Source organism: Mya arenaria, chromosome 4 (genome assembly GCF_026914265.1).
Source record: "Mya arenaria isolate MELC-2E11 chromosome 4, ASM2691426v1".
NCBI classification, from domain to species: domain Eukaryota; kingdom Metazoa; phylum Mollusca; class Bivalvia; order Myida; family Myidae; genus Mya; species Mya arenaria.
The window spans coordinates 28635571-28653745 of NC_069125.1; the positions used below are offsets into that span (position 1 = coordinate 28635571).

General features: G+C 31.5%; 1 protein-coding gene across 6 annotated transcripts in view; it reads right to left on the reverse strand.

Annotated features, from left to right (window-relative positions):
• LOC128230092 (oxysterol-binding protein-related protein 8-like) overlaps positions 1 to 18175 on the reverse strand; it is a 118632-nt gene that overhangs the window by 99059 nt on the left and 1398 nt on the right. Inside the window, exons 1-3 of one of the 6 annotated variants that reach the window (XM_052942100.1) lie at positions 18067 to 18088; positions 15022 to 15135; positions 11149 to 11195 (exon numbers count right to left, since the gene is read on the reverse strand). In XM_052942100.1, coding sequence (XP_052798060.1) covers positions 11149 to 11185 — 37 coding nt within the window. In that variant the 5' untranslated portion in view covers positions 11186 to 11195; positions 15022 to 15135; positions 18067 to 18088. Of the gene's footprint in view, positions 1 to 6994; positions 7059 to 11148; positions 11196 to 11283; positions 11353 to 15021; positions 15136 to 18066; positions 18138 to 18175 lie in introns of those variants that run through there. The other 5 variants (XM_052942096.1, XM_052942098.1, XM_052942104.1 and 2 more) reach the window with 5 other exon arrangements.

Consider the following 18175-nt stretch of genomic DNA (forward strand, 5'->3'; position numbering starts at 1 on the left):
GTTTTTAACCATAAAAGTCTTTTGTAACCATCTTGATTTCCCTAGGTAAAATTCAGTGATTATCTTTGGTTTTCCAAACCAATTAAGTATGCAGACTGCTGGTGCACATAAAAATAAACAAATGTTATCCAGAAAAAGACCTGCACCCTTTGCACTGTTTATTTGGGTATCTGATGCCTTAAAGCTGCACTCTCTGACAGATGAACCGTTTAGACAACTCTCTATATTGTTTAGAATGAGCCAAATTTTGCGTAAATGTCTGAGATCCAGTGATATAAGACTACTGACAAAGGATCAGATCGCAGTTTTGTTTTATATGAATTGTCACCTTGCCTTCAAGGTCAATTATGGCATGAAAAATGTCAGGGGGCCAGATTGCGCTAAATTTATGTTGTTTATATTGTATTTTAGTGTGCCAAATATAGGAGTGGTGTAACTATGTCTTGTCGTGTCCTATGATGACTCACATCACTTAAAATGTTGTATAGTATGTAGCTTTAAAAGTATTTCTATGAAATTTAATAGGAATGCTCTTTGTGTATGAGCAGTTATACACCTGCGATTTGCAAACATAGCCACAAAACTTTTACGAACATAAATATGAAAAACTGTTATCTGTTTTGTCACAAGTCTTAATTATATCATTGTTTTTCAGATATTGACAAAAAAATTGGCTCATTCCAAGACAATTTTTTTTGTCAAAACAGTCAATCTGTGAGAGTGCCGCTTTAAAGGATATAATCAAAGTTTTCAAGCACATATTGCATTTGCTTTCATTTATGGAAAACTAAATTGTAAATATCATAATATTTTTTTATCATTTCAACAAGAACACAATCAAACAATAGCCATTTTTAAGCCATTTTGTATACAAAAAGATATGTTTACAAAAATATGCCCAAAAGAAGAAAAGTATTTTTGTTCTACTAAGTATTATAAATGCTCCAGCATCTTCAGTTGCAAGTCTGGAGGCCAGTCAAAATAATGCAATAATATTTTCTGTACATAGAAATGATAAAAAATTGATATAAAATTGCTTTAAATATAATCCCCTCTCTTCTTAACTTTTGTGTTGTTTCCAAAGTGCTTTTACATTAATGTCTCTATAGCACACAAAAAAGTCATAAAAACTCTTCCCACCGCAAAATGCTGCATGAGGAGTCATTATTAATCACCATTTTCTTAAGGATAAAAGCACTTAACTATTTCAAGAATAGAATAAATAATATGAATCGTAGAAAATTTTCTTAGCATTTTTCTTTAATTATGTACGTTTTTCCCTAATTAGTATTATATTTATATTCAAGCACATTAAAAAAAAGGCTTCAATTTTCCAAGCACTTTTTTAAGTCATGTGCGCTTTTCTCTAATTAGTATTATTTTCATATATATTCAAGCACATTTAAAACTGCTTAATGAATACTTTCTCAGCTGAAGCTATGATACAAAAGTTGCTTTTGAGAGCTTATTAATTCTAATTAGCTTTAATCATTTTACACATCAACGATGCCAATGTGAAGGCTATCATGAAATTATCTTTTTAATTTTAAACAATGAACAAGCTTAAAACCCCACGTAACATCCAATATTTTTATGTTACATCCGATCTTTTTACGTTACATCCAATCTTTTTGCGTAACATCCAATATTTTTGCATAAAATGTTACAACAAATGTCTTTGCGTTACATCCAATATTTTAACGTTACATCCAATATATTTTCGTAGCATCCAATATTTTTATGTAACATCCAATATTTTTACGTAACAATATTTTTAAGTAACATTCAATATATTTATTTAACAAGTAATATTTTTCAAACCTCTCCTTGCAAATAATGAAAATGTAGAAATGCAACAAAGGTTTCTTTAATTCGGACACATGTCATCTAAATTTGCTCATTGATGTCAAACTTAATTCTAGTTTATGTCAAACTGAATTATATTATGTATTTCTCTCTGGTCTTTTTCCTGAATATCATTTTTATAAATTATATACTATTTCTAAGAATGTTGCCACAATTGTAACAAATTATTAATGTAGGGTGAAAGCTTAAATTTATTGTTTGAAAGAAATTTGTTAAATACTCTTCTTAACATTCTTTAAATAATTTGAGATGCCCATTTAAATTTGTCTTTATCTTTATGTAAAAATCCAAAATTAATGAACAAACCGGTATTCTTATATATGGTAATTATAGATCAATATTATTTCAGAAAATATGTTTTTTACTAACCACTTTCTATGAGTCAAAATGATGCATCAAAAAGTCACAAAATTTAACTCAATTTAAATCTTGGGGATTAAACTTGTCAAAAGTTTGTATCTATTCAAACATACCTCTATCCATATAATGACAGGCTAAAACAAATATGCTTAGATATGGAATGAAAAACAAACACCTTGCAGTAAATAAAGCAAAAATCGAAATAAAAACATTGATTTAAGATTTCAGTCTGATGTTGTTCTTATATACAGAAAGATTTCAGTCTTCAGTTGTTCTTACATTTGGACAGAGTTCTCACTAAAGTTGCTCTTAATTGTAACATACAGAGTTCAGTCTTAAGTTGATCTAACATACAGACAGAGTTTGAGCTAGATTAGTCTTAAGTTAATCTTACAAACAGAGTTCAGTCTTATGTTGTTCTCATGTACTATTCAGGTAAAGTCTTAAGTTTTAACATACAGTGTGCAATTTTACGATACAGCGTACAGAAACAGTTATCAAGTTGTTATCACAAAATTATAGACAGCATGCAGTCTTAAATTCTTACAGACAGACAGATTCAGACTGCAGCCATAAATTATTTCATACAGACATAATGTGTTTAAGACAGGATACAGCCTTAAAGGGACCCGTGTCACCAAAATTGCAGTTCAGCGTCGTATCCACAGGGCCACAACGGCTTACTCTAATTGGAAGACATAATTAAGCTATATACCTACCTCGGTAATATCACGTGATAACACCGACTAGCCAATCACGCATAAGGAATAAATTCTACCTGGTAGACATACCCTGTAATCTTTTTTAATGAAAAAATACGAAATAACTGCTAAACTAAAATGAATTGTAAATTGTGGTACTTCAGTTAGTAAGTTTCAATGCATTGTACACATCGATGCCAAGTTTATGTCAGTTTTCGACAATTTTCTTTTTTTTCGCTATTTTATCATACGGAGTACAGCCCCTTTAAAATTCTTACATGTAGAAATAATGTAGCCTTACATTATTTCATAAAGACAAAGTGCAGCCTTAAATTATTTCATACAGACATAGTGCAGCCTTAAATTATTTCATACAGACAAAGTGCAGCCTTAAATTATTTCATACAGACATAGTGCAGCCTTAAATTATTTCATACAGACATAGTGCAGCCTTAAATTATTTCATACAGACATAGTGCAGCCTTAAATTATTTCATACAGACATAGTGCAGCCTTTAATTATTTCATACAGACATAGTGCAGCCTTAAAATTATTTCATACAGACATAGTGCAGCCTTAAATTATTTCATACAGACATAGTGCAGCCTTAAATTATTTCATACAGACATAGTGCAGCCTTAAATTATTTCATACAGACATAGTGCAGCCTTAAATTATTTCATACAGACATAGTGCAGCCTTAAATTATTTCATACAGACATAGTGCAGCCTTAAATTATTTCATAGAGAAATAATGTAGCATTAAATTATTTTATACAGACATAATGCAGCATTAAATTCTTAGTGGATCAACACTTGGCACCCATTCAATAATAGACAAGGTATTCAAATTAATATGAGCTAGAGTTTTATATCTTTTAAGTCTTGCAAACCCTTTTGCACCCAACTTTTGGAATGCTTCTAAAAGGCAACATGTAACCAACAGTATAAATTATTCACCACTTCACCCTTAGTCCAATTTATCTGCCAAAGACAAAGTCCGTGGATTTGATAAATGTTTCCACAGAATATGACACTAATCCAATAATGTTCCCCAAATACCAGAAATAAGGACACCAAATCAGCCATAACAGCACCAACCAAGTATGCATCTTCCTGCCACTATCTACCTTCCTCTAAGAAAAAAGACAACCCAATAAATATTGTGAATATTGATGAAGCTAGCTCTACCACACAGTACAATAAATATTGCCTCAAAACAAGCATGGTAAACACACAAAGCTTGAGAAGCTTTCATCTTTCTACCAAATCTAAATCCATTGTTTTTCAACTCTTCAATTGATTTTCCTTACATCTCCGCTAAAAGTTTCGCACATTTACACAAGACCGATAAGACCATCAAAAGTGACTTATACCCGATTCCACTCTGTCGTAGTTAAGTTGATTTACGCTTTTAAATAAAATGGTCTTATTTTTTCACAGCTTTAACAGACACACTTCTGGCAGGCTTTTTTAATACTTTTGAAATTAAACTGAAAACATTCCATAGTTGTGTTTCTTCAGATTTTAATTCAGGTAATGACTTTAGAGTGAAGCATGCATGTTTCAACATTGTATAACAATCCTATAAAGAATTAAGTTTTAACATTCCAACGCTGTGTATTTTGAAAGTTTAATGAATGTGACAATTTCAGTTGAAGTATATAAATAGTATCTTAATATAGCCACTGTCAAAAAATTAAAGTAACATACAATAATAAGGCCAAAAAATAAAATGGTTTGGTTATACATGGGTGAAAGTATGAATTTTTCAAAATACTGAAAATATCGTGTTTACATAGGGGAATGACATTTTTACAATACATTATATAGGATAAATATTTTCCAAAATACGGAATTCAGTATCAATACTGAAAACTTTCACCCATGGTTATAGGCTAACATCCTTTGCAAAAACAGGCAGGGACTAGGTATTTTTTAAAGTAACGTACGATAATAAGGCCAAAAAATAAAATGGATTGGTTATAGGCTAACATCCTTTGCAAAAACAGGCAGAGACTAGGTATTTTTTAAAGTAACGTACGATAATAAGGCCAAAAAATAAAATGGATTGGTTATAGGCTAACATCCTTTGCAAAAACAGGCAGAGACTAGGTATTTTTTTTATTGTTATGATAACTTATACTAAGTCACTCACGTTGGCACAATGTTGCGCGAGAGTGGGGTCTTGTGTTGTGTGTGTGGGGGGGTGTAACCTGGGGGAAATCCTCTTGTCAGTCTCTGAGTGACCACTTACCTAACTGACATGCGCCAAGGCCAGGATCGAGTCCAGGTCGCCTTGGTAAGAAGCGAGTGTGCTTACCACTGGGAATGGGTGATTATGGCTTGAAGATGAAAGATGACAAGATTATTTTTTTTAGGCTTTATCATAGATCAATGGAGAATTGTCTTAAAGTAATTTTCTGTATAAAGCTTTAAGCATTGAAAACTAAATATCAAAACACAATTATTATTTATTTTTTTTACCAACAGACTATTTTAACAGAAGTGTTGGCGCTTATTTCATCTGAAGAGTTGTTCAACCCAAACCAAAAGATTTTTTATTTTTTAAGGTCCAATTATAATTGAAGGTCTTATAATTGCACCGACATTTATTTTTCACTAATATAATACAAATTGTCTCTATTTACTATTAGCTGTGTCCAGTCATTTTCCGATTAAATCAAAAGCTTATTAACAAATCAAATGGAATACCAGATGAAAGATGATCTTTATATTAAGCTTTAAACTCCCAATCAAATTCTTAAATATTTTTATAGAAATATAATTGTTGTCATTAAAACCATTAAATACAATATTTTCAAAACAAATGGAATAACAAATAATAAATATAAATACATTCAGGTTTTCATATTCAGCTCTGAAAAACTATGAGAGAAATACTTGTTTTCAGAATCGTGAAATATCATTTAAGATGATTATATATCTTAACAGATTGGCATTTGATCTGTGCAGTTTGTCAAGTCTTGGTACAGACAAATTATTTATGTAAGGTAAGGGAGGCAATTCAATTTTAAATTCATCTTTATGCCAATATAACTTGTTTCCCTTACACAAATAGAAAATTAATTTGCAATAAACTTGTGTCAAGAAGGTTCAGTTTAAAAATATAAAAAATATAAAATGTTACCAAACTGCTTTGTGGGTAAATATCTGTATTTATTGAAGGCACATAAATTGGTTAGATTGGAATACCTAATGGTTAACGATTAAAAGTGCACAAGTTCACATCAATGAAGGAAATAGCAAAGGGCATTAGTTTTGTCAGTGTGCATATTATTCGAAATTTTTATTTTGGGGGGTGGGGGGGCAGCATTGACCTCTTAACATTTAGCAAATGTAGCAATATAGTGCCAGTCATAATTATGTTGATAGGTTTGTTAAATAAAAGGTTAGAAAACAAGTTGAACATTATATGAATCATGTTAATATTTTCCCCCCTTTTTGCCCCAACGACAATACTTTTCCCCTATCAAAGAGCCCCGCCACCATTCCCTTAGAAGTGGAGAAATAAAACACTGATTATCTTAAAGCTGCACTCTCACAGATTGAACGTTTTTGTCTTGGAACTTGGTGCGAAAATGCATGGAAACCAGTGATTTAAATACTGTTGACGAAAAATCAGGTGGCAGATTTTCATATTTAGGTTCAAAAATTGATGTTTTACGCATTTTCCTTAAACCGTTAGTAATTCATTTAGTCATAAAACAATAATTTTGGCAATCTTCAATCTGCTCTTTTGTCAGCAGCCTTATATCATAGGTTTGCAGATATTAACTCCAGAAATGGCTCATTCCAAGACAAAACATATTGTTGTTGAAATGGTAAATCTGTGAGAGTGCAGCTTTAAACTAAAACAAACAATTAACCTCTATAGCATTTCATCCTAAGGTTTATGTAATACTTTTTTTTCCTGGTTTAACAAAGTCTGATACTGTCTTGAATAAATCTTATGATAAAAGCTGTCAAAATACATCATAAATATTTTAAACCCCAACCCCAGGAAAATAATCAAATTTCTCTGATTTACAATTTGCAAACTTACCAAAGAAAGCTTCCGAATCAGAACTTCTATCCGAATCTGTTTCATACATTTTGTACATGATATTATATCCCCCTTTTTTAATGTGATTTCTAAAACTACTTAAAACTGCATAAATGCTGCAAGCATGAATAAACGCCTCTAGCGTTTATCTTGATATTCAGAATTCTTAAGAAGGTAAACAAACACTATTAAAGAACTGAACTGATATAAATATACAAACCAATCAGTAGTTAGTTCAGCGATTGAATAAACTTATTGATTTGCTGAGATTTACCTAAATCTATGAGTAAAGATTTTAACTACGGTAACCTCATATTTGGTTCCTTCTATGGCACACAATATAGGATGATGCAAATTTTTATTTTTTATTTTAAAGGGACTTACTCATGATTTGAAAACTGTCCTTGTACTTTTTAATTATAAAATAAAGTGTGCCAAATTATTAGGAGTGTTATAACTTAGTTCCAAAAGCTGGAACTGTTCATCAAATGTTGATATATGCTCAAATATCATATTTGAACACTACAATTTTCAATACAGTTATTATGTTATTGTATTATTTAAGCTTGTCAAAATATCCAGAACTTTTGTTTAAGACCTGGCGTCCAAGTGGTTAAGGTGTCCGTTTTCGAATTCTATATCTTTTCTTTACCAACATGTGTTCCCACTCCACTTAAACCAAGATACTTTTTTTTATAATATAACTGTTTTTTTGGCTGCAATTTTGATATCATAGAGTAAAATAATGATAAAATTTAAGTGTTCTCAGGTGCATAACCAGTAAAACTATTTTTTTGGTAAAAAGAAATGAGCGAGTCCCTTTAATGCATTATCATGTTCAACACATTTGACTTTTGTGATGAAAACAAAAAAGCATATGATTTTTAAAATATAATAGGTACAGATAAAAAAAGCCTATTAATTATTAAGCTATGTGGCCACAAACTCCGCAGGAAACTTAAACCTTTTTATCTGAATCAAAATAATTTGCATTTTTTTGTTTTGATCAAAGTCAAAATTCTATCATGGTATTATGCAAATATGTCAGCAAACATCAGTTTATTCCAGCTCAAACCTATGCTGAAAGGCAATATGCATGGAGTTAATAATCCCAACCCAGTTTTATGCTAATGGCAGTATACATAGTGTATTCCAGCCCATGCAGTCATATGCTAATGGCAGTTAATTTATATTGGTAATTGCAGCCAGTCATATATATGCTAATGGCAATAAATGTAGGTTATTGCAGCCCAGTGATATGCTTATGGCAGTATACATAGCTCATTCCAGCCCTGTTGATGCTTATGGCAGGTTAATTACATGCATTATTCCAGCCCAGTTGATGCTAAGGGCAGTATATATGTTTTATTAGAACCCAGTCTTATGCTAATGGAAGTAATACAAGGTTTCTTCAAACCTAGTCTTATGCAATTTGCAGTAAAAATGTGTTTATTCAAACCTATATCTTATGCTAATAGCAGTAAACATGGGTTTATTCAAGGCCAGTCTTATGCTAATGAAAATTATACATGGTTTATTCAAACCTATATCTTATGCTAATAGCAGTAAACATGGGTTTATTCAAGGCCAGTCTTATGCTAATGAAAATTATACATGGTTTATTCAAACCTATATCTTATGCTAATAGCAGTAAACATGGGCTTATTCAAGGCCAGTCTTATGCTAATGGAAATTATACATGGTTTATTCAAGCTTAATGTTATGCTAATAGCAGTAAACATGGGCTTATTCAAGGCCAGTCTTATGCTAATAGAAATTATACATGGTTTATTCAAGCCTAATGATATGCTAATAGCAGTAAACATGGGCTTATTCAAGGCCTGAGTCTTATGCTAATAGAAATTATACATGGTTTATTCAAGCTTAATGTTATGCTAATGTTAATGTTATGCTAATAAACATGAGTATATTCAAGCCCCCTGAATTCAATTAAAAAACCCTGTTAACATTACTCATTTTGACAGTTAGGTATGAACTTGAACTTCGAGGTACAGACCTGGGTCTTGTGCCTTACACCTTGCCACATCATGGTGAACTTTCATGGCAAGTATTTTTAAAGTCTTATAATGCATGGTCCAGGAAGAGCCCAGAAAAAGATAATTTCAACCTTTGACCTCAAAATTTGACCTTGACCTGTAAGGTACAGACCTTAGTCTTGTATGCAACACACTACCTCATCACATTAAACCGTCATGGTAAGTTTTTTTTTATAATCCTATTATGCATGGTCAAGATAAAGCCCAGACAAGGATTATTTCAACTTTCGACCTCTAACTTTAATCTCTGAGGTTCAGACCTTGGTCATGTGAGAAACACACCATCACATCATGTTGAACCTGGTGTTCTTTTTGAAAAAATTATAATGCATGTTCATGGTACAGCATGTTCATGGTACAGCATGAACATTTAAACCTTTGACCTCTAACCTTGCCTGCCTACTATCTATGCTAGCGTCTTATACACAGTATAATAATCATTGTGTTTTTTTCAAGCCATCTATTATGCTTATGGTAATTCACATGGTCCATTCCAACAAAGTCTTATGGTAATTGCATTTGACATTCATTTGAATATACATGCTAATAGAAGCTTTTACTTGTTTTAGCCAAACATAACACTTAATCTGCATGGTTGTAGCCATATTCAATAGTACTCTTATCTATATATTAAGCATGTCATTACATCATAGTAAACAATGCAGAGGTTTTCTTATGCATTAATTCACAAATTTAGCATCTATGACTAGTACACGCATGTGAAACAGTGGCCTCAGCTCTTATAGGAGCTGTATATAAAAAGCAGCAATTGACATTATAAAAAGTAAGTGTGACTCATGATTTTACCTTTCAGGTATCATGATTATGAGGTCTTATATGAGAAATCGGGGAATGCAGTGCCATATAAATATGTTTAATCTTAGCACGTATTTTGATTATTTTGTAAACACACTGTTTTCTGAAATAAGTCCTCATAATCGTGAAATAACGAGTCATACTTACTTATTTATAATGATGTCTGCCCTTATATATATATATATATATATATATATAAAGCTACTAAAAGAGCAGCTGGAGCCACTGTTTCGCACCCGTGTAGTAGTGTTCATGGTGGTACATAAAGATTTGCATGGGTAATACTACTGTTTGCAAATGAACTGAGTATTTCAAGTATTTAAAGCATTGAATTAACATGGCTTTTTATAGTGAGCGTCAATCTGACACTTAGGGCCGGTTGTTCAAAAATTGAGCCAGAAGCATAGTATCTCAGGGCAAGGAAAACTTGTTCCCGAACTGTCAGGGCTCTTGATCGACTGGTTAATTCTGCTCCAGCTCATTTCCAATCAGTTGTGTAATAAGTTCAATACCATTTGGTCCAAATCTATACCACCTACACATTTCTATTTCACCAATGTCCATGTTGATGGTAAAATTTATATAAATCTGTTCTTTTCTGCATTGTTGACCATTGCTCCTATTATTGCGGCCATTTTTAACGTCAAAATTTTTTTAATGTCAATGCTAACGTTGGTCCAAACCAACGTTCGAAGAGTCGTTAAGTTAACGCCTACTTCATCGCTGTCAGCGTAAGTGTTAAGTTTGGACAACTCATTTTCGTCAACGTTAATTTTAACGTTGACAGCGTAACATTCAATGATGATAGTTAACGTTTAATAACGAGAGTTTTGAACAACCAGGCCTTAAACTTCATGTCAAGTGCAACATTTATAAGCTTTTGAATTTTTTTTCTGCATCAATGGAAACTGACTGCGATTTTGCTTACACTTTGACATATAATCAGGAACTAATGGCTAAAGAATCTTGCTCATACCCCGCCAAAGCATCCAAACATGGTCAGTTTGAAATGGTTTTTCATCAACCAACTTATAAATTTGTAGCTTTAAATTACACTGATGGCATGGTCACAAATGAATATCTTTGAAGTGCCGAAAAATTAAAATTTAAAATCGCTTTCTAGGCAGTACAAATTTGTCTTGATTGCAATCAAATTTGGTGAACAGGATTCTATTAACTGATTGACATGTATGCTTTGTACATCATAAATTTTGCAAACAGTAGAATATCAGCACCGCCTATTAATTCTGTTTAACATGGGTGAATTATAAATCTTCTTACCTGATTTATGCCTTTTAAAGGAAAGTGTGCGCTTCATTGTCGAAGGCCTATTTAACGCAGAACATACTCGTTTTAACATCAAGATAACTATTTCTAGGTCAATTCTTCATCACAAATATTAAATAATTTCCTTACATTTCATAACATATCCTGAAAAAATCCATCATTTTGTGATAAAGGCTTTGTATGTCATCAGAGTTGTGTATAATGTTTCTCTTTTGCTAAATTATGAAAAATGTACTATTAAATGTAAAATGCTGCAAACGGAAAGAAACTAATAAAGCAATAAACATTAATATCCTGTTTGTGTAACAGCGCAAGAGTAATTCACTAATTATCATGACTTCCTTAAAGAAAAACAAGGACAATTACTAGGAGAAAATTATTTAATAATACAGACAAAGTCCTCACACTTAAGATTCCGACTATATAATTTCCAGCTGTCACCAAGAATAACTCAGTAGATCTTTTTACACAAATATATGTTATTAACAATTTAACAAGGAAGGCAAGAACCACTTATCATCAATAGACTGTATGTGGAACATGTTTTACATAGAGAAATATGACATGAGTGGTCATTCAATGCAGAATTTATTAAGGTAATTCATCCATCATTAATACAAAAAAACTGCTACGGGAAAAGTTTCATTTTAAATTTTCAAAAGTTTAAGTGACACTCCTATTCAAAATCAATTCATACACATGTATAACAAAAAGGTTTTGAGTGATAAACCTTTAACTACTATTTAAAGATGCACTCTTGCTCACAAATAAGAATTGCCACAATTAATAATGTTTTAATAATCCAAAAAGGATGAATAAACATCCAAAAAAATGGTTCTTATAAAGGTTACCAAGTTTAATTTGAAAGATTAAATGCGCATAAAACACGGTATTTCTACCTTATGAAACTATAGTAGACCACAGAAAATCTTTTAGCATTCACCTATCATTTATTATTTTAGCGCTTTCTGCTATTAAAAACACGGTTACAATCCTGTTATCAGTAATTAATATTTTCAATAAATGCATTATTTAGTAAGTAGTTTAAGGTTTATCACTCAAGACTGATGTTTGTTATACATGTGTATGTATTGATTTTAAATAAAATTATCACTTTAATAATGCATTTATGGAAAATATTAATTACTAATAAAAAGATTGTAACCATGTATTTAATAGCTGAAAATGCAAACATGTTAAATGACTGGTGGGTCCTAAAAGATTAAGTGTGATCAACTATTGTCTCATAAGGTAGAAATACCATGTTTTCTCCACCTTTCCTTTCAGTTTAAACTCAGTATTCTTCATAAGAACCATTGTTTTCGACATTTATTCATCCTTTTCGGTATATTTAAACATTTGTGGTAAATTTCTTTGGGAATATGAGTGCATTTTTAAGTTTGAATATTTTCAATTTTTTCATCGAGAGCTTTATTTAAATAAAAATGATTTTACTTCAGAAAAAAATATAAAAAAATGCTATATAATCTTAGTAAGTTTTGTTCAATTACCTCCCTTTAATTATCATTTAGTATTTACATTCGCTTAGTCCGTTGCAAAGATGAAACTTGACGTTTATATAGTGTAACAGGCAAGGATTTATGACATTATTGCTTGTTTCAATATTGCGTTCCGATTGGATTAGCGCAAAGTCAATTATCCAATGATATACAACATTACAAAAATCACCTATTCTTTTCTACAAACATACATGTATGCTGTTGGTTACATTTCATGAAGAACAAATACTTAATTGCAGAAGATACTGCTAATTTTTAATCGTAAAAAAATGATCATTTAAAATGTAAATATAAGTTTTGATTACATTTTTTCTTGGGATTATGCTGTACGAACGCAGTAGGGCAAGCAAGCAAATAACCAAAAAGCACTAGCACACTTCATGGAATTTGCTCACGCACCCTTCTGCGTTCATACAGCATAAACGCAAGAACAAATGTGATGAACCCTTCAATATAATCTATGTAAAAATAATATAAAAGTTAATCAATATGAATTAAAGATAGAAATAAAATTGATATACATTTATTATAATAATAAAATGCACTATCAGATCTTTGCATCTTAAGAATGGATAACTGACCTTAAATGACCTAACTCATCTTTTCATACTTATGATGGATGGGTAACCTTAAACAAAATTCGTAAGTGATAAAAAACAAGCTGTGTTTTCTAAGCCTCAACGAGTTTTTAACATTTTTTTTGCATAGGTTCAATAAATTTTGCATTGAGAGACCATGAATGTGATATTTCTAATCATATCATAAATAACCATTTGATTTTTTAAAGCTGCACTCTCACAGATTGAACGTGTTGACAACTTTTTTATTTTTTGTCTTGGAACAAGCAGTTTTTTGCGTAAATATCTTAAAAACCAGTGATAAAAGACTGATGACAAAAGAACAGATCACTGATGTTCATATTTCCACTCCAAAATTGATGTTTTATGCATTTTTTCTTAAATCGTTAGTAGTAACGGTTTAAGCCATAAAACATTAAATTTGGAATGGAAATATAAAAATTTGCGATCTGATCTTTGTCAACAGTCTTTCATCACTGGTTTGCAGATATTTACGCAAAAATTTGCTAATTCCAAGACAAAAAAGTTGGAAAAACGGTAAATCTGAGTGAGTGCAGCTTTAAGTCGCTTAATACAGAAAACACTGCTAGACATGTATATAAAGCTTATACTTAAATAATGCTATTTATTTATGTGACATGAGTTATTACACTAGTAATATATATAAATAATATATAGCAACATTATTTCTTAAAGATGACATCATTGATGATATAGAGTTGTATTAATGTTGTCAAAATTTTGGATGGGCACACTTTGTTGTAGCATCTTAAAATGTGACCACCCTCTAGGGCTTGTTCAACTTCATCAGCATAGGCCTGAATTCGGCTTCTTAATTGAACAAAAAGTATTTATTTTTTTCCGGTTAAATATTGATTCCTGATTTTGCTGCTTTTTTTAGCGGTGTTTGTTTTCCAAAGATGTGGCATTATTGGGTTAATTCTTCAAAATTGAAAAAAAGATTAAATATCGCTGAAAAAGCCAACCCTTCTTAAGGAATTGAAAATAACAGATTCCGAAAATGTTATGGGGAATTAGGGCGACCTCCTTCGGGAATTTGCTCATTATAGTATTTTAACTTTTAACTTTTAAAATGATGTATTCTCTTGTACTTTACATTAGACCTGCCCCCTACTCTTTGCCCTGAATCTACTAGTGTAGATCATAATGGTCCCCTGCCAACCCATTCAATCTGCTAGTGAAGAATACATGTATAGTCCCCCACCCTCAATACAATCGCAAGTGAAGATCGTAACAAACTGTTGACAAACTTTATGGAAAAAACTTGGGTTGTACTTCAGTGCTTCTTTTTGAGTGAAAAATTACAATCACAAAATTTGGACTCAAAATTCACAATCCAAATGTTAAAAACAAAAATTCTCTTAAATCAGTCAACTAGTAAAGTTATGTTGAAATTCAATTCTAATCTCTTAAAATTCTTCAAATTCTGTATCTTAAAGTGACCTTTGCTTTGTTTCCTTGTTTGAAATATATTATCGTGAAATCGCAATTTTAGGCATTTTATTGCTATAACACAATTTTAAGGGCACTGGCCCATATCACAAAAAGGTTTAAAAAAACAACTGTGCATAAGCTTGTGATGTTAATTCTGGCATGCACCACTAAGTCAATCATTGAAATTAAACTTTTAGATGAACAAGCCCAAATTCATATACTATAGCTTGGCATCAAATTTTTGAACAAGCCCTGCTATATAAAATTCAGAATTTGCGGGCTTGTGTTAATTTCGACTACTGCTAAGTGATTACCTGAAGACTTGCGTGAATGATTGCTGCTTGTGTTGAGTGCCTCGGACTGACTACCAGACCTAGGCATGGTACTGGATGTGGCTCCTTTTACACAGCAGTCCTCTACATAGATTGCTGAAAGAAAGAAAGCAGAGAATTAAAGTGACACTCTTATTTGAAGTATGGTTGTTTCTCGAAAATACTTAAAGTGACACTCTATTAAAAAAATCAATATGTACACATGTATTACAAACATACATTTTGACTGATAAACCTTAAAACTACTTACTAAATAATGTATTTATGGAAAATATAAACTGCTGGTAACAAGCGAATGTACCGTAATCATGATTTTAATAGCAGAGAGCAAAAAAATAAATAAATGATTGGTGAATGATAAAAGATTAACTGTGGTCTATTATGACATTTATCCACCCTTTTTTGAATATCAAAACAATATAATTAATTGTGGTGAATCTTATTTGGGAGTAAGAGTGCATCTTTAAGTATTTCGGCTCACTTCTGCCATTCTTGTTGCTGGGTTTTCAAGGCAACTACTTAGGCACAACCATTGAGTGCTTTCAAGATGATCTTATAAGCACTTACCAAAGAATAGTCTCCGGAAGTATTTTACCTAAGACATAATGCAATGTATGAAAACACATGCAAAATAGCCACTTATGTTCAAGGAGATGCCATATCTTTTATTGTTGACAATGTTAACAAATATATTTCCTTGGGGTGTTGTGTCAGTGTGTGTATATCATACCATAAATTAAGACTGCGGACAAAAAATCAGTGTGCAGGATTTCATTTTATGTTAAAAATAGATGTTTCATGCGTTTTTCTTAAATTTTCATTTATTTTCAAAGGTAAATATGAAAAAATGTGATCTGATCTATTGTCAGCAGTCTTATTTATCACTGATTTTCTGATAAATACGCAAAAATTGGCTCATTCAAAGACAATTTTCACCATGTCAGGTTTTATATATCACTTATGTCATTGAGCATGCTCAGCAATGCTCTGCTTCTTCTTGCACTTAAAATCATAATTATTGGAGAGCAGTATTCAGCAGGAAACATTTTTATTATCAGCAATTGTCATAATTCTCCTTTCATTTATTTTTTATCACGGCAATTGTTAGTGTTATTTCATAAAATGTATAATTTTTGCTTGAATGTTTAAAATAATCAAAAGCATCATGCAGATTTTGTGATTGGTGTTTCAAAAATACGAAATAAAATGTAATAAAATCCACTAATTATCTAACGTGGGGCATGGACGAGTCAGATTGACTGGCTGCATGTGTTTTGACTAATTTGCATATTTATTTATAGCAATCGGTTTTCCCCCAAAAAAATGTATTGTAAGTAATGTATCAATTTTTGTGGGACATTTCCTCCAGGACAGGTATTTCATTAAATCACTTGACTGAAAAAAGGTATCAAGGTTATGCCAATGTCCACATCCTGAATTAAAAAATTACCTTGAATTTTATTGATGATTTTGTTTATCAAGCCAGCTACAGCAATTCGTACAAACATATTCTCACATAGTTTTATCATTTTGGTGTGGTTGGCTTCAGGGAAAAAATGTCGCAAAATTCCCAGAAACGCTTCAGATGAGAAAATAGTGCTTATCTTGTATTTAAACAAGGAAATCAGCAGAATTTCGACTTAAATCAGCCTTAATGTGGTCTATTCCTTGGCTATCAAATTGTTTCATTTTCATAAAAACACACTATAATCAGCTCGATTCTAATACCAATGAGTATATTTGATCTTATATAAAGCATTCACTGAAGAATGATACAAAAACACTTTTCTTGGTGTTTTCTCATCATCAAAATATCATAAATAAAAAAATCCATTTTATTTCACACTATTCAATTAGTTATTGAAAAATTGTGGTGGATTATAACATCATAAGCTCAATGTTTGAAACATCAAACGTACCAATATATATTTTCACAAATTCTAATGACCTAAAATGAATATAAAAGTCATAATAGTAGACTCATCATCATGTTGAGTTAGTCCAAATAATTGTATGTTGACGGATTTTTTTTTAGATTTTTGATATGGCAAATCCTTCACATACAAATTGTTTAGTATCAAAAGTGGGTAGTTGTTCCGATCAGGATTCCGGGTTAAAGCATATAGCGTCTATAAAATATCATAAAAACAAGAAATATTACCAGATAATGTTATTTTATATTAGTTCCGTGCACAAAAAATAAATATCCAACTTATAATTATGAGTTTGACGGCTTTTCTTCATTTCATTCTGCAAAAACATAACAATATATACATGAAGGGCACCTGCAAGGCTTCAGGCCACAGTTTTAAATCGCTCGGAACATTTCGGCCATGGCCAAGTTGTATCTCGAAGCTTTGTCGGAGGAGGCCGAGTTATTACGATTGTATAGAGTTGTTCCCCTTTGCATAATTGTTGTCCGTGTCAGTCAACTTTCGTTTTATTGGAAAGGTAAACAACTTGTTTTAATGCATTGAATGCTTGTTTAGTGCAAAATAACATTTCACTTACATGGAAAAATATGAATATAACTCTTTATGATCAATTTCAACCATAAAATACTTCACTTAAAACAATTTCAATATTTTTTAAAACACCCCTGTTTTTTGCACATTCCCGTTTAGACGTTAGGGATCGGAAGAATCCTGTATTACACGTCTATTGTTTTAGACTACATGTAGAGTCACAAGATGAATATATATTTTTTATTGCTTTATTGTAAAAATATAAATAATTGCTTTCAAGCAAGGAAAGACACTTATTCATTATACATATACTCGCATAACTACGCTGATGTGCATGAATCAAACATAGTGCTCTTCTTCTCGCAAAATGACTATCATAAATGTTAAAACCCCACCCCTATCCTGTCCACTGTTTTAAATCCATTCATCTTCGACTTTTATCATTTATGGAAAGCAATGCGCGCACTATACATTTGAACATCTTGTATAGGCATTCTTTTATTCTATTGTCAAACGTTTCTGAGTTAAAATATTGCTTTTTCAAAAGAAAAGGCCAGTTTACCTGTGAATTCATTTAAAAGATGATGCTGTTTAACAAAACCGGAAGTTGGATATATGTCAGCATCTCTGACATCTGGCGGGAAAAGGGGAATAACTTTGTTTAGGCTACA